Source organism: Chenopodium quinoa, unplaced genomic scaffold (genome assembly GCF_001683475.1).
Source record: "Chenopodium quinoa cultivar QQ74 unplaced genomic scaffold, ASM168347v1, whole genome shotgun sequence".
Taxonomy (NCBI): Eukaryota; Viridiplantae; Streptophyta; class Magnoliopsida; order Caryophyllales; family Amaranthaceae; genus Chenopodium; species Chenopodium quinoa.
The window spans coordinates 4,417,160-4,442,653 of record NW_018742484.1 but is presented as its reverse complement, the minus strand read 5'-3'; the positions used below and the strand labels follow the sequence as shown (position 1 = coordinate 4,442,653).

At 42.5% G+C, this 25,494-nt stretch overlaps 2 protein-coding genes across 2 annotated transcripts; both read right to left on the bottom strand.

The window, feature by feature from the left end:
• Positions 1–3,439: 3,439 nt before the first annotated feature.
• On the bottom strand, positions 3,440–4,446 carry LOC110719474 (osmotin-like protein OSML13). Its single transcript, XM_021898429.1, has one exon. It carries the CDS (start codon positions 4,365–4,367, stop codon positions 3,696–3,698), a length of 672 nt encoding a protein of 223 aa, XP_021754121.1. The 5' UTR covers positions 4,368–4,446; the 3' UTR covers positions 3,440–3,695.
• A 19,616-nt stretch (positions 4,447–24,062) lies between these two features.
• LOC110719473 (osmotin-like protein OSML13) lies at positions 24,063–25,033 on the bottom strand. The gene has a single exon (XM_021898428.1). The coding sequence runs from the start codon at positions 24,965–24,967 to the stop codon at positions 24,299–24,301; it is 669 nt and encodes a 222-aa protein (XP_021754120.1). The 5' UTR covers positions 24,968–25,033; the 3' UTR covers positions 24,063–24,298.
• Between the last annotated feature and the right edge of the window lie 461 nt (positions 25,034–25,494).

The window sequence follows — 25,494 nt, the reverse complement described above, 5'->3', positions numbered from 1 at the left end:
GCCACCTCCATCGCAACCAACATCTCAACCTTCATCTCAAGGTAATTTCTAATTAAATTTTTATTGTTATGAATATTTAAAAAAACTATTATTAATGATTATAAAGTTAGTTTAGTTTCCAATTTTCTATGATTTACAATTAGTTAATTACCATGAAAAATGCGTTTAAATAAGTATAATTAAAATATTTAAAATTTAAAAGCTTATTTTCATGAATAGCATTTAAAAATTAATTTTAATAATTTGATTTATGAAAGGTGGTGGCGGTGAAAGTAGAGGTCGAGCACATTTTTCTTGGGTGTGGAAACATTTTGAACGAGTTGAGGTCACACCCCCGGGATGGCAACCTGGTCAACCAAAGAGGTTCACGTGTACATGCCTAGTTTGCAAGGCGCTAGGTGCAAATGTCAAGTCATATAATTGGAAAACGGGAGATGGAACCGGAACCTTGAGTCGGCATTTGCAAAATAAACACGACTTGTTCGAAAATGGCCCCCGTCCTTCGGGGGGTGGCGTCCAAACACAATTGGGTGGATACATGAACCAACCCGGCGGAGGTACACCTTTCATTTATAATAAAGATAGAATGATTGATGAAATGAGTAATTTAGTTATTGCTAATGAATACCCTTTTAGTTACGGTGAAAATGCAAACGTTGAGCATTTTAATAAAGTTGCATTACAACCTGCATTTACTCGTGTCCCCCGAAATACCCTAAGACGTTATACACAAACTTCTTATTATAAGTATAGGAGTGGTTTGATTGAATTATTTCGTACTTTTGATGGTCGTGTTAGTTTTACAAGTGATACATGGACTTCTAGTTTTGGCGAACCTTTTCTTTGCATTACTGCTCATTGGGTGGATGATGATTGGTTTATTCAAAAACGTATACTATGTTTTCAAGCTATGGAAGAAAGGCATACCGGTTTTAACATCAAAGTTCGTATTTTGGATTGTTTAAAAGAATTTCACTTGAATAATAAAGTTTTTTCTTTGTCTCTTGATAATGCAACTGCAAACACAAAGTGTATTGACTATTTGAAAAATGACTCCGAGTTGAATTTGTTGTTGGGTGGTAGTCTCTTGCATGTTAGATGTTGTGCTCATATTTTGAATTTGTCTGTTCAAGAGGGTCTCGCTGAGTTGCAACCATTGCTAAACCCAATTAGAACAATTATAAAATGGATTAGGATTACTCAGTCAGTTAGAAGAAAGTACATAGCTATGTGTAAAGAGAGAGGTCTTAAGAAAAGACAATGGTCTATTGATACCCCTACCCGTTGGAATTCTACTTTCAAGTTGTTGAGTGATGCTATAAAGTATCGTGATATTTTGACCCAACTTTACAATGAGACTCGTGTTGATCCTACTGAGTTAATAACCGAAAGTCATTGGACTAATGCTTCTTTTGTTCGTGATGTTTTAAATGCTTTTGATAGTGCAACTCAGATTTTCTCTTATATTTATGAGCCTAACGTTCATTTAGTCATAATTGAGTGTGTTAAAGTTGTTCACACCATCGAAGAGCATATGAAGATTGATGGACTTCGTCCCGTTCTTGATAGCATGAAACGTAAGTGGCATACTTATTTTAGTGAATTTCCAATCATTTATGGAATTGCTGCTATTCTTGACCCCGGTGTCAAAGCTGAAGGTTTGGAAAATCTTTTAGAATTTTATTATACAAGTTTAAGTATCGATTATGATGTTAGTGAATATATTAACAAATGCAAATCTGTTTTGGGAGACCTTTATGATCATTATGCATCTATTTATGGTTTTGATTTGGCAACACCAACTACTACTAGCACTTCCGATTCTAGATTTGGTTTTCTTGATAAAGTTATGAAAAAAAAACACAAAGCATCTACATCATTCTCATCATCATCTTCTTCAACACTTGCTATTAATGATTATTTGTCATATCAACATGAGACCAACAACAACTTTCAAATTATAAAATGGTGGCAAGAACATAAAAAAAGTTTTCCTATATTGGCGAGAATTGCAAAAGATATACTTGCAGTTCCCGCTTCATCTGTTGCTTCCGAGTTTGCTTTTAGTGCAGGTAGAAGAGTGTTAGATGAAAAAAGATCTCGCTTAACTCCGGAAAGCATTCAAATTTGTGTTTGTAAGAAAGATTGGGATCAAGCTGAAAGAAGAACTCAAGGTTTAAAGGAAGACGAAGACGATGAAGATGATCCTGTGATGATATTGGAGTCGTCAACGGATGATGCAGCTTCCGGGGATGATGATGCAACAAACATGGGTGGCTAGAAAAGTCTAAATCAGGTACGCTAAGAACTACGTGGGCTTTGATTCTTTCGGGATACGTAGGCAACTTATTTTTCGAAAATTACAATTTAATTGCAAAATTAAATTTTAGTTTTCTAAAGATAGGTCCAAGCCCCCCCCCCCAAATTTCAAAAGAAGTACAATATAAGAACTACGCTGGCTTTGATTCCTTATTTTATAATATAAGGATACGTAGGCATCTTAATTAAGAGCAAGCCATCAAATTGTTAATTTTGTAAAAATTAAAACACCACACAACCCACCCGACCCTAACCCACGAACCCACCCGACCCTAACCCACAAACCCACCCGACCCTAACCCACCTAACCCACAAACCCACCCGACCCTAACCCACTAACCCACCCGACCCTAACCCACCTAACCCACAAACCCACCCGACCCTAACCCACTAACCCACCCTTCGACCCACCCTAACTCACTAACCCACCTTGACCCGTCTAACCCACGAACCTAGCTCGACCCACCCATGACCCGTCTAACCCACAAACCCAGCTCGACCCACCCACGATCCGTCTAACCCACAAACCCAGCTCGACCCACCCACGACTCGTCTAACCCACGAACCTAACCCTGGTGTGTCCAACTTCTCCGACCCAACCCACGACCCGGCCCACCCTACCCTACGTGTGTCGTGCCGTGTGTCATGAAACCCCAACCCGCGACCCACCTAACCCTAACCCAGCTCGCACGACTCGCACGGTGGACACCTCTACATATAGTTGTATCAATGGCGATTCATGTCATCTCATGTGGCCCACTTATTACTTCAATCATCAATGTACTACTTCCATTTCATATCCCTTACCTTATAAAAAGTTTAAAACTCTTATAATTTGCCCCCATAAATTCAAAAGTTTTAAAAATGTCTCTTGAATCCCCTAAATTGATTAATTATACTAAATTGGTATAACAATTTTTCTCACTTTATATAGCATAAAAACCATCGATAATTGTAACGATTTATTATTAAATATATAAAAGATTATATTTTAAAAAAAGCCAACAACCTTAAATATTTTTATTAATAAAGAAATAATGGCCATAACCACAAAATGTCGCACTTAAAACTAAATGGATCACAAAGTATAGAATAGACAAACAAGTTACAAGTATAAATAAACACAACATAACATTATTATTATTTCGTATTATATATTTTGAGTTTACGACCATTATTTTTTTCAGCTGAAAATACAGAATGCTAGAGCTGAACATATAAGATCAACTAGCTCTAGCTTATTGCACATATAGTTGAATTTCCATCAATCTATAGCTTTAATACAACACATGTATGTATATATGAATTGAACTAACAACATGGGTGATACTAAAAGCGAAAATCGCGCACTTTATAAGACCATAGTTGATGAATGTTCAAGGACAGAAAGTGAGCCTGTAATTAGTACCAGATGGACAAGCAAAAGTGCTGCTTTGATCATCCTTAGGGAAACTATAAGCATCAGGGCACCTTTGCTTGTAAAACTTAGAGTCACCATTAGCACCACATGTTCCGATACCTTGTGTTGTGCAAGGACTGTTACACCCTCCGGGAACCTTCCAGTTTCGCGGGCACTGCCCGTTAATATCAGCCGTGCACCTAAGTGTACGACACTTCCCACCAAGTGAACCGGAGTTGGAAGTGGGAGTGAAGGAGATAGGGATATTAAAGCCTTCGATAAGGGAGATATCGATGGTGTCGGTTGGATTATTGGGTTGTGCTAGAGTATACTCGAATAGAGTCTTTGGGATTGTGCCCCAATTACCCGGGTTACACACTAGTTTACCACAGCCTCCGGTTTGACAATTGCCGTTGCCATTGCCATCAAAGTTGCACCCAGTTCGACCCCAGATACGTGCCATTTTGGTCCCGGGTGCTGGGTTTACGTTCCATGTGTTTCCTTTAGTGAGGCGCCTACCGCCTCCTGGATCAGCGGCAGCCCACACGGTGTAGTCGCAGTTGTTGACTACGGTGATGGTGGTTGCATGGGTGATTGTAATGATGGATAGTAAAAATATTGTAACGAGGGAAGCAGATAAAGTCGTCATGATGAAATGAAATGGTAATGGTATATTTTGGTAGTAAATTATGTAATGAAGTTTTGATGTGAGGAAATGTTGAAATGATGAGGGGTGTTTATATAGAGTTTAGAGGCGGCCAATTTGTTCTTGTTTGCGTAAGTTTTGGTTAATTAAATGATAGTTTAATTGTATCGAGTTGTCAAAAGATTTGGCACATTGGCACATTGTTGACTTGGCTCACTTGGGAGTATGGAAAATTGTCCTTGAGTTATTTCCGTGGGAAAATTGTCCCTGAATAATTTATTGTTTGTCTCTCAAAACATAGAAAAAGTGGATAGCATAAGAGAGGGTGGACAGAAAAATGTAAATTGAGTGGAGTAAGATAGGAAAGGATGTAAGATAATAAGTTAATAGCACGAGTTTGCAAAAATATTACCCCTCTGTTCCATAATGTAGTTCTTGTTTGTGTTTTTGTACGGTATTTAAGAAATTGGAGGAAAAAGTGGATGAAGTACATTAATAAAAGTGAAAAGTACAATCATAGACAAAAGTTAGAGAGAAAAAGTGGATAAAAGTACAAGACGTGTGCAAAATTCAAGGGTAATTTAGGAAGTACAATGAATAAAGTTAAAATAAGTGAGGTTATAATAATCTTTACATACTATCCAAATATAGAAATAAGAATAACATTTTAGATTTCCAAAATAGGAAAACAGGAACTATATTATGAGACGGGGGGAATATAAAAGTATGAAATAAGTTGAACTTTTGAAAACAGATAGTGTATATTAGTAGAAATTGTCACAACTTTCATATAGTATTTATTGTGAAAATGAGTATGGAGTAGTCAACAAGTACTGTACCATCACATAAATCTTCCATTCTCTTAGTTTTTTTTTTTTTGTACTTTTTGGTTTCAAATTAGGTGATACAATTTGAGATTTATAAACTTTATTTTGACTAGTTATTGTGATTTATAAGAAAAAAATAGTCGTGTAAGAACTTATTGGTATCCTCTAGGGGTGAGCAAAGACCCAGGGTACCCGGTACTAGATTCGGAACCGGTTAGGATCCGTCGGGTCCGGACCCGGAACTGGTCCCACCGGTTCCGGGACCGGGTCCAAAATGTCGGACCCGGTTGTAACCGGTTCCGGGTCCTAAAATTTCGGACCCGGTACCCACTGGGTACCCGATTTAAACCAATTTCAGTTCCGGGTACCCGGTCCCGGATCCAGACAATCCGGGTACCCGGAACCGGTACTGATTTAGTTATAAAAAATTAATTTTTTTTTTAAAAAACCCAACAATCCACAGTCCAATACAACATTAGGCCCATTTCATCCAATTCATTTCTGCTAGGGTTTCTGTCAGCCACTAAGCCTCCTCATTTCATTGAATTCATTTTTGCTAGGGTTTTGTTCTTCTCTGTTCATTCTCGATCTTCTCTGTTCTCCTCTGAAAATCTCATCTTGTCTTTTGTTCTCCTCAAAATCTCATCCTCTCTTTCGTTCTCATCAATTCACTGATTCTCGGTCTTCTCCAGTACCGAACGACTGTCTCTTTCGTAAGTATTTTTCTCACTTTGTTTGCCTTTTGTTTCATCTTGCATATGTAGATCTCTGGTACTGTTTATTGCTGCTTGCATTTTCTTTGGAGATGTGTGTACTATGTATTTGTGTAATGCCTAATTGAAGAATCAACTCCCTGATATTGCATATAATCACTCTCACTTTGTTTATTTTAATGTACTAATTTACTCTCGTGCAGTGTTTGACCCAATTTGAAATTAAATTCGAGCAAATAAGTCTCAACAAAATTATGTTTGATAATTTATTTTATAGTGTATCAATTAATATACTCTCTACACTTTAGCTTTGTTCCGTATATTGTTTGATTTAACTATGACTCTCTTAAAAGGAAGGAAATATGAGCAATTTCTAGATCCTAATTAGCATCCTCTGGGGTGGAGTTTGCGTACACACAAACAACATATAAGAACTTTTAATAATTACTCAAATTTACATAAGAATTTAGTTTTGAAAAGTCAATAAAAACCACAAACATTCTAATGCAGGACGAGCATTATAGCCTTGAAGACCTTGAACATTTATATGAACATGAGAGTGATTAACTGATTATAGCATTATGAAGTGATTTTTAATTTGATATAGTATGATGCAACAACTTGCTAACTATAGTCCAAAAGATTATAGCTTTAAACTCACAGTATGTAGAAGTGTCTGATTTGCATTCATACTCATTACTGAATATTCTATCTCACTAAGTCACTATGTCTCAAAAGCTGATTTGGTTAGATTTATGTATGGTAACTTGGTAAGTGATATTAGATATTAGATGTGGTGCAATTTGTAACAAAAAACAAGAAAATCTAAACTATATCAGACATATTTTTCATAGATTGTAAGATTTGTAACTATGTAGTTTATATTTTTTTTTTGTTAAAATTTCAATTCAGAGATTGTAATGTTTCTGTCTTATTAAAGTTTAATTTGTTCCTAATTTTCAGAACTATGAGCAATACCGACAATTCATCAGTCCCTATGGATGATGAAAGTGAGGTTGGAAACGAGAATGCAACAACCAAATCAACCAAGGTTGGTGACAAGAGGAAGTCTGAATACTGGAACCATTTTTGGGATTTTAGAGATCCAGTAACCAAAAAAAATTGTTCAAGTCAAATGCAAATATTGTGAGAAAATGCTAACAGGTAATACTTGTTTCGGGGTTTTCTGATGTCCTGCGGGAGAGTTACAATTCCGAGACTGGAACCGGACGCCTGTACCTGCAAAACAACGGAGACTCCTGGTGGTGGGAGCTCCGCCTCCGACGGTCAAGTTAGTACTTGATTAAGGAGTAATTAATGCGGAAATTAAAGTGATTGGGTCTCTCTAGGTGAGAGTGTTTAATGTGTGTAATCTGCGTTTTTTAGCCCGTTCCCCCCCTTAATGAGGATTAAGGGAGGTATTTATAACCTAGGGAAACGTGCCAATCCTAGGTTTAGGTTAACCTAGGGCTGATTGGGCTTCCCTCGGAAGTTGGGCCTGGGTGGCCGGTTTCTCCATTAGGCATGGAGTATGCCACGTGTCATGACATAATAGGTCCAAGGTGGACGAATAAGCGTGTGCCACGTGGCAAGCCCTGACAGTTCCAGCTGGGGGACACTTGGCAGGACCTGATTGGCCCACGTGGCGCATTCCGATTGGTGGGAGCAAAATCCCCTAATCATTTGCCCCTCACAGGTGGCACGTGATTGGTCACGTGTTACCTGTGACAGGTGTCGCACTGTAACAGGCGACTGCCTGCTACAGGTGTCACTCGGCGAAAGGCCGAGAGATTCTCCCGCCCAAATTATGAATTCTGGAAGTGACCCTTCGCCTTCTCACTTCGCCTATATAAGGGAGTGTTGACTTCAGTCATTTTCACACGAGAACTTTTTGAGAGAACATTCGAACCCCTGAACTTGCTCTGACATTTTGGACCCTTTCTGCCTACCGCCTGCTCTGACAAGCCGACTGCACAGGATTTTCAGAACTCCATCAACGTCACTCGTTCAGGTAACCGTCAGTTCTCTTACTCTTAATTTTCTCTTTGTTTTATTCTTTTTTGAAATGGCACCACGGAAGCACACAACACGACCTAGGTTAGTGATCAGCCGGTCACCGGGGACGGCTGAATCTAGGACTAGGAGTGCCGCCTGCCCTTTTCTGGACCCATCTTTGCCCTTTATACAAAGTCCGACTGTATCTGTGTCTATGCAGAGCATGATGGCCAGAACAAAAAAGACTGCCAGGATCTCAAACTCAGACGGCTCCTCCCACAGGGTGCCGATTAGTGAAACATCTGACCAGGCGCCAGATGTGGAAGTGAAACAAAGCGGCTTGAAAGCCGGCAGTTCTGAGGGAGGAGTCAAAGTGACCCCTTCCCATTTTACAGTTGACAATTCTTCATTCTCTCCTGCTCCTTTTAAAGGAGAGGAGGCGGGCCCCTCCGGGAGAGGGGAGGAGTCGTCCTCTTCGGACTCGTTAGAGGACGATTCCGAGTCTAGCTCTTCTGGCCATGCTTCCCTGGACTTAGAAGAGAAAAACAGTCGCCTGCAGGAGGCGAGGCTTTCTCACGCAGTTGAGAAGGGGGACGATTGGGCGGAGCCATCCACCTCTCACCGAGAGCAAAATACCCCCTACTACTGCACGGTACCTCGGGGCCGGATCACGGCCATGCAAGAGAAAGTGGAGAGCTTTATCGCAAACCACACAATGGGCCCCGGCTTTTTAGTGTTTGTGCCAGATCCAGAAGACACAGTCGTCTGGCCGGCTGGTACCAGTTATGATGGCGCCTGCTTTGGCTGCTACGAGGCGGCCATCAAGGCTGGGCTGCGCTTCCCACTACATCCGGCTGTTCAGCGGATCTTGGATGGGTATGAGTTGGGGTTATGGAAGTTAGCCCCGAACTCCTGGGTCAACGTACTCGGCTATGTGGCCGGGTGCGAACTGCACGGGGTGGAGCCGAGCTTCGAGGCTTTCGCCCACATGAACTACCTCAGCCGGACCCCTAAGGCAGGCGGTACCGGCTGGTATCAATTGACGAGCCACAGGGGCTACCTCATGACGAGAGGTAAAGCAAACAAATGGAAGGACTGGCGGAGCACCTTCCTCATCATTGAGAGTTCAGACACAGAGCTGAACAAGCGCTTCAACAGGTGGAACAGGAATCCGCCCCTTCTTGCAGGCGGCCGCAGTATGCCGCCTGTTCCCCCCAAGGCTAAGAAAGAGATCCTAGATAAAGGACTCTTCAAAGTAGAGTCGAGGGTGAACTCTACTTCAGGGGTACGAGAGCAAGTACCCCTGCACTGCGTCCCGAGCTTCAAATGGCTCTACGACGAGTACTTTTTGGCCGTCTGTGGCCTCAGCAGTCGGTGCTTAAGAGGTAGCCGGCCTGTCGAATACTCTGTTGTTCCATGCATTTCTTGTTATGACTTTTATTAACTTTGCTATTTGTTTTTGCAGCGGACGCCATGAGCAAAATTACCGCCTCCAAGACTGCGGCGGCCATGTTGCGGGCCTCCATCATGCAACAGTCTTCAACCGACTCCCCCAACAAGGGGGCACCCTTGGTGGGCTTCGAACCTTTCACCCTCTTTTTGGAGTTGTGTTTATGCATATACTGAATCTTTTCTTCTTTTTTAGACGGGCGCCCCAAGAGCTTCTTCTTCCCAACAGCCGGACTCCAAGGCCCGGAGGACGACTGTTGCGAGCTCTCCTGGTTCTGCCAGGAAACAAGCGGCGGCTGAGAAACAGTCGGCCACTTCTTCTAAAACTCCAGCTGGGCCACCTAGAAGTATGAAATTATCCTTGTAAATTTTAGACTTGCTCCCTTCTTTACTAGGTCTAATCCGTTTGTTTATGCTTGATGCAGCCGGCCCTCAGGAGCCTGACTTGGTCTAGGTGGCCAAGTCTATGATCAAGGTCGTTCCTCCAGCTGAAAGGGAGGCGGTCAGGGGTGTCGGCACCCTTGACCTAGATGGGATTGCAGGGGTCCTTGCTGAGGTATACTTAGCATATTTTTGAGTATTTGAATTCCAGGACGCCTGTTTTCTTTTTGTTTGGAAACTGACGCCTGTTCCCCTTTTTACTTAGGCCCTGCTCCGAGTGAACGGCCTTCGCAAGCCGCTTGACCGGAAGAACAAAGAGGTAAAGGCTGCAAAAGCTATGGCCGCCTCTGACTGTGATAAGGCAATGTTTCAAATTGCCCAAAATGAAGTTCTGACCATTGATATTCTTTATTATCAGGCGCAGGCTACCGCCGCTATCCGGGCTCAGTTAGAGGCGGCCCAGAAGAGGAATAGCGAGCTGGAGGCGACCATCAACAACCTCAAGGCCGAGCTGAGACCTCTTCGCCAAAAGATGTCCTCATACGAAACCTTGGAGAAATCCTTGGCGAGCGTAAAGGTACGCCTGGTGACCCAGGAGAAGAGTCTTACTCAGGAGCTCTCGGAAAAGGCCGAGCAAGAAAAGAAAGAGCTGGTCCGGGAGATGATGGAAGACTCTGCTCAAATCCAGCGCATGACTTGGGGCCGCCTCTTCCCCAATGCCGACTTTGCCTCATGGGAAAAAACGTACCGCCAGTGTTCTGATAGATATAATCAAGAGATCCTGGCGGTTGCTGAGGAAGAGGCGTTGGAGGAGGCGTTGGAGGAAGAGGACCAGCCGGTAGTGGCGCTTGGGGGTAATGCATCAAAGAAGGATGCAGCTGAAGCCGAGTCCAGCAAGAAGAGTGCTGACCAGGTGGCAGCTGCTAATATTGAAGATCTGCCCCCTTCTTAAGCTTTATATCTTCTTTCCACGGCCTGCGTGCCGTTTGTTTGTATTTACCCGGCCAGGGGGCCGGGGCTCTGAATATTTTTCCGGTCTTTAATGACCGGCTTCTTTTTAATGAATTTTTTTTGTTTTGCTTCAAATTTGTTTAAGTATTGAATATTCTGATATCCAATTGTACACTATACCGACTGTTTTACATGGCCGATAGTTGCAGATAGGTACGGATAGTTAGTCACGCCGCCTATGCCCCTGGACGACTGGTTGTCTGTTTCCAGGCTAGACGATCAGTCGGCCATTTATCCAATCGGTATTCGAACCATTTTAAAGACTGGATCCCCTTTAGGCAGGCGGTCCTGTTATTTGTAAAATTAACCAAGTAGGAAAGTGGTTTGACCAAGTAAACATGATTGTTACCTAGTTGCCAACTGATTAGTAGAGGTATCAAGCGGCTTGTACCGGTTGTTCCCCTTTATTCGTCAATGTTTGTTGGCTTTTAACTCATAGGTTGTTAACCTAGCAGGAGTAGTGGTTGAGAGCCCCTGTTTGCTAAAAACAGGCGGACGACTCATACCTTTTAGGCTCCATACTAAGTTTGAGAGAGTGACTATGAGTTAACTTTGGTGTTACTCAGTCGCTGTCACTCCTGCTTGAGTAGTAAAGGTACCAGGCGGCGGAGGCCGGCTGAACCTTTTGATTCGCCAATGTTTGTTGGCTATTAACTCAAGAGGTACCCCCTGCATTTATCCCAAGTAATACAGGCGGTCATCTGACTCAGATGTCAACTGCTACCACTGGTTTGGTTAGTGATAGAGTTATCCTTGTCTCAAAAACGGCTACGTGGTTGCCCTTGGGGACAGTCGTATAGGTGCCGTGTAATTAGTTTATAGAGCAATGTTCCACCCAAAAGGGAGCTGCTCTCTGCGACGAATTTCATCCGGAGGGATGCCGCCGGACGCCTGCTACGATGTTGGGACAGGTCGTATTATTTTTGAAGATTGGATCAGTTGGCTTGGCGCCTGGTCTGATCATTCGGCCTTTGGCCTTGGTTAGTTCTTGGTGAACGTAGGTGCTAAGTAAAAGGAGGGTAGCCGCCTGTTTAGGCACAGGGTCGGCCAGACCCTAATCATTTTTAGTTAAGTATAAGGGGGGTGGCTGTGTGTTTGGAACCAGTCGACCCTCTTCTATGAAGAGTAGCCGACTATATGTCCAGACGGCATGCCCCTATGGTGATAGAGTAAAATATTCAATGGAGAGTAGCCGACTGTAAAGGTACAGGCGGCATGCCCCTCTGAAGATAGAGTAAAATACTCAATGGAGAGTAGCCGACTGTAAAGGTACAGACGGCATGCCCCTCTGAAGATAGAGTAAAATACTCAATGGAGAGTAGCCGACTGTAAAGGTACAGGCGGCATGCCCCTCTGAAGATAGAGTAAAATACTCAATGGAGAGTAGCCGACTGTAAAGATACAGGCGGCATGCCCCTCTGAAGATAGAGTAAAATACTCAATGGAGAGTAGCCGACTGTAAAGGTACAGACGGCATGCCCCTTTGAAGATAGAGTAAAATACTCAATGGATAGTAGCCGACTGTAAATGTATAGGCGGCCTGCCCCTCTTAAGTAAGAATAAAAATTAAACATGGAGAGTAGCCGACTGTTTGTCAGCAGGCATGCCCCTCTTAGTACAAAATTGAATATTAAGTATGCAAACTTTTATTAAGTAGCCCTTGACTATTTACATCATTCAAAAGAAATATTTCTTAAGATTATCTACATTCCAAGTTCGAGGCAACGGTTGTCCGTCTGGTGTTCCCAGACGGTAGGTACCGTCCCTGACCTCTTCACAGATTCGGTAGGGTCCTTCCCAGGTGGGAGTTAGTTTACCAGACTCATTAGCCCTACCAACTGCTTCCATTTTTCTAAGTACAAAGTCCCCCACTTTGAGTGGACGCCTGTGTACTTTTTTGTTGTATGATCTAGTCATTCTCAGACGGTAAATTTCATGGCGCAAGACAGCATTGCCCCTCCTTTCAGGAAGTGAGTCTAATGTCAGGCGCATGGCTTCCCAGTTTGCCTCTTCGTCATATAGCATTACTCGAAGAGTCGGCTCGTAGTGTTCTATTGGAAGAACAGCTTTCGCACCATAAGTTAGGAGGAATGGAGTTTCTCCAGTCGCCCCTTTTTCAGTCGTCCTAATGGCCCAGAGAACATGTGGTAATTCATCCTCCCATAGGCCGCCTGATCGTTCAATCTTTTTCTTGAGACCGTCTGAGATGATTTTATTAAAGGCTTCTACCTGGCCGTTTGCTTGTGGACGGCCGACAGATGCAAAGTAGTGTGCAATTCCTTGGTCACCCAACCAGCTTTTGAGAACAGGCGTCTCAAATTGGGGACCATTATCAAAAACCATAGACATGGGAACCCCGAACCGAGTGATGACATTTTTCCAAATGAATGAAATTACATCCTTCGTCTTGATTCCCTTTACAGCCTCCGCCTCTACCCATTTAGTGAAGTAGTCGACGGCAACAAGTATGTACCTTCTTCCGCCTGTAGCAGGCGTATATGGACCCAGAATATCCATGCCCCACTTAGCAAACGGTAGTGGGCTATGAATGGTACTGAGGTCAGTAGCCGGACGGTGAATTAGTTTGCCAAACCTTTGGCACTTGTCACATTTTTTCACCATCACCATCGCATCTGCTTCTAAAGTAGGCCAAAAGTAGCCCTGCCGCCTTGCCCGTTGAGCAAGCGTCCTACCGCCTATATGGGAAGCACAGTAACCAGAGTGAAGATCGTCTAGAATCTCTCGTCCCTTTTCTGGAGTAACACACTTTATGAAGGGTTGAAGGTACCCCCTTTTGTGAAGTTCTCCCTTTATTATTTCAAAACTGGTTGCTCGTTTTTTCAGTGCTGCCGCCTGTTGATGATCATCCGACAGGGTACCATTTGTCAGATATGCCCTGATTGGATCCATCCAGGTTGAGCTTCTGTCTAAGATTCCAATAGGTTCTTCCTCAATGCTTCTCCTCTCCATTACTTCCCAAAAAACAGTTCGAGGAGTATCACAGGAGGCGGATGATGCTAATTTTGAAAGTGCATCCGCCTGGTTGTTTTCTGATCTCGGCACTTGGGTCAGATGGAAATCCTCAAGGGAGCCGACTGCTTGTCGGACCGCCTGTAAATATTTGATCATGGCCGGATGGGTTGCTTCGTATTCGCCATTGTACTGACTCACTATCAATTGTGAATCGGAACAGGCGTCTATTTTTCTTGCCCCTTCCGCCTTGCACATGCGAATTTCGGCTAGTAAAGCTTCATATTCTGCCTCATTGTTTGAGGCCTGAAAACTGAAGCGGAGAGCATACTCGTACCCGTCGCCCTCTGGCGACTGACATATGACGCCTGCTCCACAACCATTTGAAGTAGAGCTTCCATCCACATATACCTTCCAGACTTGGTCTAAAACTTGAGAGTCAGGAGGACGAGTCATCTCAACAATAAAGTCAGCAAAGGCTTGCCCCTTCACTGCTTTTCTAGGCTCGAAAGTGACTTCGAGGCTCTGTATCTTTATGGCCCATTTGATCATTCGGCCTGACGACTCCATGATGGTCAGTGGCCGCTTGATAGGTTGGTCTGTATACACGACGACTGCATGTGCCAAAAAGTAGGGCTTCAATTTTTTAACAGCCATGAAGAGTGCAAGACCAAATTTCTCCACTAAGGGATACCTCAACTCGGCATTTTTCAGTACATGACTGACAAAGTAGACCGGGAGCTGACATCCATCTCTCTCGGCAAGGAGAACAGCGCTTAACGCATGATCAGAGACGGCCAGGTACATGTAGAGTACTTCTTTGGGCAAAGGGCTGACCAGCCTCGACAAGGAATGCAAGTGAACTTTCAATTTCTAGAAGGCCGCCTCAGCATCCGGCCCCCATTAAAACCTTGCCTTTTTCTTAATTGCCTGGAAAAAGTATAGGCATTTGTCGCCTGATCGGCTTAGAAATCTTCCCAAGGCCGCCAGACAACCTGTTAACTTCTGAACCTCTCGGATGGTACGAGGCGACTGCATGTCAATGACCGCCTGCACCTTCTCAGGGTTCGCCTCTATTCCTCTCTGATTGATAAGGAATCCGAGAAATTTCCCAGACTCAACTCCAAAGACACATTTCTTGGGATTGAGCATGACATGGTGCCGCCTGAGTGTGGCGAAAGTTTCTCGGAGGTCCGACAGATGATCTTTCTGAAGTTTAGACTTGACAATCATATCATCAATATATGCCTCGACATTTCTCCCAATTTGATCAAAGAACACAGTGTTTATCATTCGCTGGAAAGTGGCCGGGGCATTCTTAAGACCAAACGGCATGACCGTGTAACAGTATAACCCCTGATCAGTGACGAATGCCGTCTTCTCCTGATCTTTCTTCCATAAAGGAATTTGATGGAAACCAGAGTAGGCGTCCATAAAGCTCATCAAAGCATGGCCGGCTGTTGAGTCGACCAGGTTATCAATTTTAGGAAGAGGGTAACTGTCTTTGGGGCACGCCTTGTTTAAGTTTGTGTAGTCTACACACATTCGCCAGGTGCCATTCGGCTTTTTAACAAGCACCACATTTGCAACCCATCTGGGAAGTAACATTGCCGAATGAACCCTGCATCAAGTAATTTTTTAACTTCGGCGGCTGCCGCCTAACTTCTTTCTTCGCCATGGTTCCGCTTCTTCTGCCGTACCGGCTTCTTTTTCGGATCCACGGCCAGTTTACGTACCGCCAGATCAGGACTAATGCTTGGCATTTCATGGACTTCGAATGCAAAGATGTCCTTGTATTCTTTCAATAGTTTGTGAAAGTCGTCACCCAGGACTCTCAAAGCAGTCGTCCCAACTTTGACTGTTCGCTCAGGACGTGAATCGTCTAAGATCAAGTCCGTATGCTCACCAGCCGGCTGAGGGCGGAATTCATCCGACCGCTCCTCTGCCAATGATTGCTATTTTCTGTCTTTTCTTGCGGCCCCTGTCTGGGATGCCTTCCTCTTCTTGCCGCCTGCTTCTTGAACAGGCGCACTCTCCTTGACATTGTCAAGGTCTATTTTTTCACCACTCGACCCAGTGGCCATAACAGTGGGCTTGACATCCGAGAGATAGCACTCTCGGGCTATCCTCTGATCTCCCCTTAGGGACCCGACTGTTCCATTATCCCTCTCAAACTTGAGCAACATAAGAGATGGGATTATAACAGCCTTGGAATTATTCAGGGTTGGTCGTCCCAGAATCATGTTGTAGGCCGAGAGTTCTTCTACTACCAGGAACCGGACTACCATGTGTCGTCCTTCCCCTTTTTCGCCCAGGCGGATGGGTAAATCCACTCGTCCCACTGGGTGGACGACTCCTCCTCCAAACCCTACTAAAGGGTGGGAGGCCGGATGTATGCAATCAGTCTGATATTTTAGTTTCGACAGACATTTGCTACTGATGAGATCTGAGGAGCTTCCGCTATCTATGAGGATTCGGCCAACTCTCTGGTTGGCCACTTTACATTCAATAACGATAGGGTCGTCATGCGGCCCTCTTACCCCTCCTAGATCTTCTTCAGTGATGACAATCTCAGGAAATGAATATTTGGAGGGCCGTTCTTGGTGAACGGAATTTACATCTAACCGTTTGATATTGTCTTTGTTGCCCCTAATAGTGGGGCCGCCTCCTGAGAAGCCGCCTGCAATGGTGTAGACGACTGCATCATCTGTATCGGAGCTGTCGGCCTTTTGATTCTTTTTGGCCGACTGCTTTTTTGAGGAAGTGTTCCCCGTAGATTTCTTGACATAAGTGTCAAGATCACCTTGCTCAGCCAGGCGGTCCAGATACCGCATGAGACTGATGCATTCATTGGTGTGATGACCAACATCTTCATGATAATCACAGAATTTTTCTTGGTTCCAACTGTTCGCAGAACCCTTCATGGGGACCGGCTTCTCAATTGAGATCCTTCCCTTGATTTCCTTTAGGATAAATTGGCTATCCTTGTTAAACGCATACTTTGGGGAGTATGGTTTGAATTCTTTTTTCTTCTTCTGGGACGGCTGTTTAGAGGAATCAACCGCCTAAACCTCTTTTCTCTTCTCATCTTTGTTTGACGACTGTTTCTGTCGTCCTTCTCTTTTGTCGGACCTTCTCCCGTCTGACTGTTTTACCGTACTACAAAGATCAGTCGCCTGTATATAGGCTTCCGCTTCAATCAAGGCCTCTTGAAGAGTCGCCACCCTCTTTCGTACCAAATCAAATTTGAAGGTCGACCCGTCTTTGAGACCTGTGAAAAAGTCAATATAGGCTACTTCATCCGGTAACCCTTGAATCTGTATTCTCATCAGGTTAAACCGCCTGATGTAAGAACGAAGCCCCTCCTTCTCGCCCTGCTGAATTGTTCCTAAATCAAGGGTCGTCTTCTTCGCAGGGATGTTCATGGCGAAGTTGGAGGTGAATAAGTAAGCAAGCGTCCTGAAGTTATTTACACAACCAGTCGGCAGGTTGCCGAACCATTGTTGTGCGATTCCTTTGAGAGTCGCTGGGAAACACTAGCACCAAGTGGGATCATCCAACCCTTGAAGGTACATCAGGTTGGTGAATGCCATCAGATGGTCTTCTGGGTTAGTAGTGCCGTCATAGGCGCCTACTAATACATTTTTCACTTTGGCCGGCTGAGCGGCTTCAGTAATTTCCTTGGAGAAGGCCGACGGCTTTTCGCCAAGTCTAAGCAACCGTAGCTGCCAGTCCATAGGTTGAACGTTTTTTGCTGCATGTCCACCAAACGGAGGTGGCTGTAAAAAATACTGTTGTTGCGGTACAAACGGTAAGTTTGGTACCGCCTAGTCGCTATGAAAGCCGGACTGACGGGAGGTGCCGCCTGACTGACTCTCATGATACGACTGAGTATGCCTCATCGAGGTATTTCGCAGACTGTCTTGGAAGTTTGAAGTAGAGGTCGACTCTGACAATCGGTCACTCTTCTTCTGCTCTAGCAGTAGCCGAGCGTCTGTGAATGTTTTCCTCGACTCGTCCGCCTGAATATGACGAACAAGTTTCCTATTTCCTGGAGTAGGAAAACGGTATTTTGTGAAATCAAGGGCAGTCGGCTCCCGCTTCCTAGATTTAGGATGAGGAGTCGTCTCTCGCCCTTGAACTGGCTTCCTCTTCTGTGAAGTGGAGGGTTTCTTAGCCGACTGCTCCTTGTCCAGAGCAGGCGGCTTCTTGTTGATCAACTCTTGAATTTCTCCCTTGAAGTCCCTCATGAAGGTCATGAGTTCACTCCTTGTGATGGGAGCAGACCCATCTGTCGGCTGTTGCCGAACAGGCGGTGCGCCTGCTGGCTCGCTTCCTGTATGAAGATGTTCCGGTTCCCTCCTTTCGGTATGACGGGTACGTCGGGCCCTTAGGGTCCCGTCTGAAGCTGTGTGAGCTTCAACTTCAAATTCATTCTCAGTATCGTGGTCCGACTGAACTAGAGGGTCGTCCAGGGGACGTTTATCTTCAGGAGTCGGTACAAACGTGGATGCCATCTCAGAAGTACTCTCCCCACAGACGGCGCCAAAATGTTTCGGGGTTTTCTGATGTCCTGCGGGAGAGTTACAATTCCGAGACTGGAACCGGACGCCTGTACCTGCAAAACAACGGAGACTCCTGGTGGTGGGAGCTCCGCCTCCGACGGTCAAGTTAGTACTTGATTAAGGAGTAATTAATGCGGAAATTAAAGTGATTGGGTCTCTCTAGGTGAGAGTGTTTCATGTGTGTAATCTGCGTTTTTAGCCTGTTCCCCCCCCTTAATGAGGATTAAGGGAGGTATTTATAACCTTGGGAAACGTGTCAATCCTAGGTTTAGGTTAACCTAGGGCTGATTGGGCTTCCCTCGGAAGTTGGGCCTGGGTGGCCGGTTTCTCCATTAGGCATGGAGTATGCCACGTGTCATGACATAATAGGTCCAAGGTGGACGAATAAGCGTGTGCCACGTGGCAAGCCCTGACAGTTCCAGCTGGGGGACACTTGGCAGGACCTGATTGGCCCACGTGGCGCATTTCGATTGGTGGGAGCAAAATCCCCTAATCAATACTAATAATGGAACTTCTTCATTAAAGAAACACCTTGGTGCATGTTCAAAATACCCTCCAAATGTAGATAAAAAGCAAAAACTCATTTCTGTTTACAAGTCTCCTGAATCTGATGCTACTATAGTCTCTAATTGGAAATTTGATGAAACTGCTTGTAGACTTGGTTTGGCAAGAATGGTTATTGTTGATGAACAACCATTTTCTATTGTTGAGCGTGAAGGTTTTAGGTATTTTTGTAGTGTTGTTGTACCTCAATTTCATATACCTTCATGTTTTACAGTTGCAAGAGATGTGAAGAATATATTTGTTTGTGAAAGTGGAAAATTAAAGAACTTAATTGGGTGTTTGAAATCGAGAGTGTCACTAACAACTGATTGTTGGACCTCCATTCAAAATTTTAATTATCTTTGTTTGACTGCTCATTTTATTGATGATAATTGGAAGTTGCATAAAAGAATTTTAAATTTTCAATTAATGGATAGTCATAAAGGTAAGGAAATTGGAAAAGTTGTGGAGGCATGTATTCTTAAATGGGAGATTGAGGATCGATTGTTTTCTTTAACTGTTGATAATGCTAGTTCAAATGATGTGGCGGTTGGATATTTGAAAACACATTTTCATGATAAACTTGTTTTGGAGGGTTCATTTTTTCATATGAGATGTGCTTGTCATGTTCTAAATTTGATTGTGAAAGATGGTTTATCTAGTGTGAAGTCTTCGATTGCTCGAATTCGTGCTGCTGTTAGATATGTGAGGAGTTCACCTTCTAGAGCTAAATTGTTTGCACACTCTTCTATGTTGGTTAAAGTTTCTTGTAAAGGTTCAGTTTGTCTTGATGTGGCAACTAGATGGAATTCTACCTTTCTCATGCTTGAAACCGCATTGAAATTTGAAAAAGCTTTTAATAGGTTTGCGGAAGATGATCCTGATTTTAGTAGGGAACTCAAGGATGGAGTACCTACAAAAGAAGATTGGGTAAATGCTAAAGTGTTGTCTTTGTGTTTGAAATTATTTTATGAGTCTACAAAGAAAATGTCGGGTAGTTTATATGTTACTACAAACTTGTATTTTCACGAGGTTTTGGAGGTGTTAAGTTGTTTGATAGAATGGAAAAACTCTACAAATATGGATATTCGTATTATGGGTAGACAAATGAGGGAAAAGTTTGATAAGTATTATGGGGATCTCGGTAAAACTAATATCATGATGTTAGTTGCGGTTGTTTTAGATCCTCGATATAAGCTTAGGTTTTTGAAGTATCCTTTTAAAAAACTTTATCCTAACGACTTTGCCAAAGTCGATGTTATTTGTGACAATTTGTATGACAATGTTCAGAAGTTATTTAACCATTATGATGCTATTATTGCTTCTTCCTCTTCCAAGAATGATCGTAATATTAATGTTGCCAATGTGGATAATGGTTCTGAAAACTTGAGCTCTTCGAATAGTGAGCAAATGAAAAAGTTTTATGATGATTTTGATGAGGAAGAAAGTGATTTTATTGTTGAAAAAAGTGAATTGGATTATTATCTTGAAGAAGCTCGGGAGAGAAGGGTTGAAGGGGAAATGTTTGATATTTTGGGTTGGTGGAAAGAAAAAAGTGACAAATACAAAGTATTGTCAACATTGGCTAAGGACATTTTGGCTATACCAATTTCTACGGTTTCTAGTGAATCCGCATTTAGTACATCGGGTCGCATACTTGATCAATTTCGTAGTAGTTTGGGGCCAAATATGGTGGAAGCTTTAGTTTGTACTCAAGATTGGTTAAGGGCGTCAAATGTATGCATTGATATTGAGCGCTTCCTTGAGGATGTTGAAAAATATGAAGAAGGTAATACACTAATACTTCTATTATTTTGTATATTTATCTATTTTATTTCTCTAAGTTTATTACTTATATTGTTTACTGTTTTTTTAGAATTGGATGGTAGTGACACTAGCATCACACAAGTTAATGAATTTGTTGGAAATAATTGATGTGACAAAGGTTTGTATAATTGTATTCTTAATTATATTGTATGAAAAGATATCAAATGACAAATATTCTAAGGACATTTTGGCTTTTGTTTATAGGGAATTTGTGCTTCCTTGTTGGCTGCTGCCTCTTTGCTTTGTTGTCTGTTGTATGCTGTCTTTCTCCGTTGCTTAGATAGTTGCTGACTTGCTGCTGGTCTTGTTGCTGGCTGATGGTGTGCTCAGCTGCTGCCTGCTGATGGTGTGCTTAGCTGCTGCCTGTTGCTGCCCTTCCTTTTCTTCCCTTTTTTTGTCTGAACTTTTATTTAAGTAGTTGTTTTGGTTATGTTTGGCTGTTTGGACTTTGCAGCATTGTTGAAGTTTGTTGTAATGATATTTTAGGTTGTTGAATTGGTACTTTTTGGCTTATTAGTTTGTAATATTTGTATTTTGAAATATTTGTATTTTGCTAGCCTCCAAAACTAATTTAGGGATATTATTATGTTAATATAACTAGCCTGCAAAATTCCATTATATATAATAATATATTGTATAACAATTATAAAGAAAAAAACAGTATTTTACTACTTTGAATAATACCGAGTACCCGGTTTTGGAACCGGTTCCTACCGGGTCCGGGACCAGTTCCAAAAAATTTGGATCCGGTATTAACCGGTTCCGAGACTAGTTCCAATTCTTGGGACCCGGTTATAACCGGTTCCGGATCCGGGTATTACCCGGTCTTGCTCACCCCTAACCACCACTATCACCTGAGCTTAATCCCCAGCCCACTACTCCGGCCACCAAGCCCCCAACGACAGCTCCGACACGACGTTGTGACTGACCCCGATAAACCCCTTTCCCGTATCAAACCCAGCCCCCTCCCCTCGAAAACCCCTTTCCCGTCCCGATCCTAGCCCCCTCCCCCTCCCCCATCCCTTTTCTGGCCGCGTTGGTCTTCCCTATCCCCTATTCCGATTGCTTCGTCCACCATTGATCTCGATTCACGCCGTTTCCTAGTCAATTTGGTGGGTTGCGAATTTTCGAAGGGGTTGGTTTGGTGGGTTGCGATTTTTCGAAGGGGTTTTGGGGTTGGGCTAGCTGGGGTGGGATCCTAGTCGGCACGGTGCCGCGGTGGTTTCTTGGTGGCGATGGTTTCGGGGCTGGATAGGGTGGTAGTTCCGCGGTCTTGGATTTGGGTGGTGTGTGGGGATGGTGGTGGCTGAAACTTAGTTGGTGATGGTGGTTTTTTTTTTAATTGATTTTACTTTTTTTTTAAATTTTGGACAAATCAAATTGTGACACGTGTAAAATAAATTTAATAAAAAAAATTACCACTTCAATCGGTTACTGGTCACCCGGGACCATTTTGAGCGGATTGGGTATAGGTGGGATTATTAAAAAAAATCCCAAAGGTAGGATTATTTATCGTGGATGCTCAAAAGGTGGGATTATTCCCGGAAATTTTTTCTAACTATTTATTGGTAATAAATAATAAATATTGATATTTTAAACATATAAGTCAATTAAGAATAATTTAACAACCTTTTAGATTTTTTTTCTTTTCTATTTTAATAATTAAAAAAAATATAAGGAAAAATTGTCAAAAATAAGCTAATCTTTGCGTGATTTGCTCAAAATAAATAATTCAACCTTTTGATTAAGTAAAGGATTAATACCATTTTTTAATCCCAACTTTGACCAATTTATTTTTATTAATCCCAACTTTGGATTATTCCTCAATAATCCCAACTTTAAGGTGGCCTATCATTCTTCAATCCCAAAAACCGGTAACCTGATGAAAGGGTTAAATTTTTTTTTTCTTTTTTAGACACGTGTCACATGTTAATTGCTTCAAAAAAAAAACTTTAGACACGTGTCACATGTTAATTGCTTCAAAAAATTAAAATAAATTAAAAAAAAAACAGAAAAACTAAAAATTAAAATTAAAAATTAAAAATTAAAAATTAAAAAAAAAAAAAAAAAACTCTCCTCCCTACCAACCACCTCCATCCCCCTAGCCCCAGCCGGAATTTGCCGCCACCTTGCCAGAAACCTCCCCTTTCCCCTTCCTCTCCGACGAAAACAACCACCTTCCTTCCCCCCACCCCCGAAACTACCCCCTCCCTTCCCCCCACCCCCGAAATCGCCTCAAACCAACCCTCTACCATCCGCGAAACCACCACCCTCCCACCTGCTTCCCCGCTTGCGAAACTACCCTAACCTCCCTCCTTATCTTCTTTCCGCCTAGATCCGCTAGAAATGGGTTTTGGTGAAGGGGGTTGGAGTTTCAATGGTTGCGGGAGAAGTTAGGGGTGAAAATGGTGGCTTGATGGTGGTTTCAAGAGAAGAACGAAGGTGGGGGCTGTGAGTGGACTTGGGGGAAGAGAGTGAGGCTGCGGGTGGTTTTGGGGGAACGGAGTGAAGCTGCAGGTGGTTTTGGGAGAATTTGGTAGTTTTCGGTGGGATTGGGGAGGGAGATGGTGGTTTCCGGTGGGGGCTAGGGAGGAGGCGGTGGGGCTGCGGTGGGATGGAGGTGGTTGGCTGGTTTATGTGGTTTTTTTTTTAAAAAAAAAATTTTTGGACCAATCAGGACTTGACATGTGTCAAGTGACCTGGTACAACAGGTTAAGAAACCGGTTGGGTATGAGGAATGATAGGCCATATCAAAGTTGGGATTAATAAAAATAAATTGGTCAAAATTGGGATTAAAAAATGGTATTAATCCTTAAGTAAAAGTAAGACCTTTTCAATGCATTTTTTCATGTTAGGTCAAAAGTTCTACAACCTGCAGCTGGGTGGTCTGCAGTGGTCGGCTGGCAAGCAGGGGTATTCTGGAATGGTTAATTGGCCGGCGGGAGAGCAGTGTGGGGGCAGCTATGGAGCGAGAGAGGGGTATTTAATTTTTTTAATCAATTAAATAAAAAAACTATTTTTACTAAAAAAAAATTAAAAGAGAAACAATGATATTATGATACGTGTTATAATAATAATCTAATAATCAACTGATTACCCCGATTCATTATAGGAAAATACCCTAAAAAAGTCAATTTACTATTAGTTAATTAAAAGGGTTTCTTATACTACCTCCGTTTCACATTACTCGCAACAAAGGAGTATTATTTGTAAGACATAAAATATTCTTTTGTTGCGAATAATACGAAATGGAGGTAGTTATTTTGAGCTAACTGCATAACATTTTGTTTATTTTTTGACAAATCTTCTGAAAAATAATGGTTGCATATGGCACAAAAAACATTCTAATATATTGACGAAGTATAGAGTAGACATTCTTGTCAAAAAAAAAAAAAGTATAAAGTAGACAAACAAGGATAAATAAACACAACATTGGATATTATTATTATGATCGTTATTTTCAGCTGAAAATACAGAATTCTAGAGCTGAACTTATAAGAATAGCTCTAGCTAATTACACATATAGTTGAATTTCCATCAATCTATAACTTTAATTCAACATGTCATGTAGCGTATGAAGTATCACATGTATAAGTAATAATAAAAGCAAGGATCAATTTATTATGACACCCTTGTTAATTGTTCATCAATGTTCAAGGGCAGAAAGTGAGCCTGTAATTAGTTCCAGAAGGACAAGCGAAAGTGCTGCTTTGATCATCTTCAGGGAAACTGTAAGCATCAGGGCACCTTTGCTTGTAAAATGTAGAGTCACCATTAGCACCACACGTTCCGATCCCTTGTGTCGTGCAAGGACTGTTACATCCACCCGGAACCTTCCAGTTCTGAGGGCACTGCCCGTTAATATCAGCCGTGCAACTAATTGTACGACACTTCCCATCAAGTGCGCCGGAGTTGGAAGTGGGAGTGAAAGAGATAGGGATATTGAAGCCTTCGATAAGGGAGATATCGATGGTGTCAGTTGGATTATTGGGTTGTGCTAGAGCATACTCAAACAGAGTCTTTGGGATAGTACCCCAATTGCCCGGATCACACACTAGTTTTCCACAGCCTCCAGTTTGGCAATTGCCGTTGCCATTGCCATCAAAGTTGCACCCAGTTCGGCCCCAGATACGTGCCATTTTGGTTCCGGGTGCAGGGTTTACGTCCCAGGTGTTTCCTTTAGCGAGTTGCTGGCCGCCTCCTGGATCGGCAGCAGCCCACACGGTGTAGTCACAGTTGTTGACTACGGTGATGGTGGTTGCATGGGTGATGGTAATGATGGAAAGTAGAAGTGTAACAAGAGAAGCAGATAAAGGACTCATGATGAAATGGTATATTTTGGTAATTATTATTGTGTGATAGTTTTTGATGTGAGGAAATGCAGAGATGACGAGGGGTATTTATATATAGTTTGGAGGCGGCTGATGTGACTACTCTGATTTTCTTTGCGTGTTCTGCTGCAACTATTGCGCTAGACGTGATAATACTGAATGGAAGAAATAGTCAAAGCAAGAGGCAGTCAATGAAGAGCTATATATGCATAACATGATAATGTTCTCGATTGGCAGGGGTTGTTTCTCAATACATGTAACAACACAAGTTCTTATTAGTTATTACAGTAATTTTTATGTCCGTTAACTCTAAACTTTAATCATTAATACTCCATATTTTTTAATAATTGTTGGTAAAATTTATAATACATATTTCCTTAAGTTTTAGAGTCTGGTATTCTTTTTTATTTATTTATTTAATTTTTTTTGTTTTGAAATAGTAAGTTTTAGACTCTTGTATAGAAATGAGTTGGTATATTATAATATCATAAGTAATAAAATATGTATATGAAGTAACA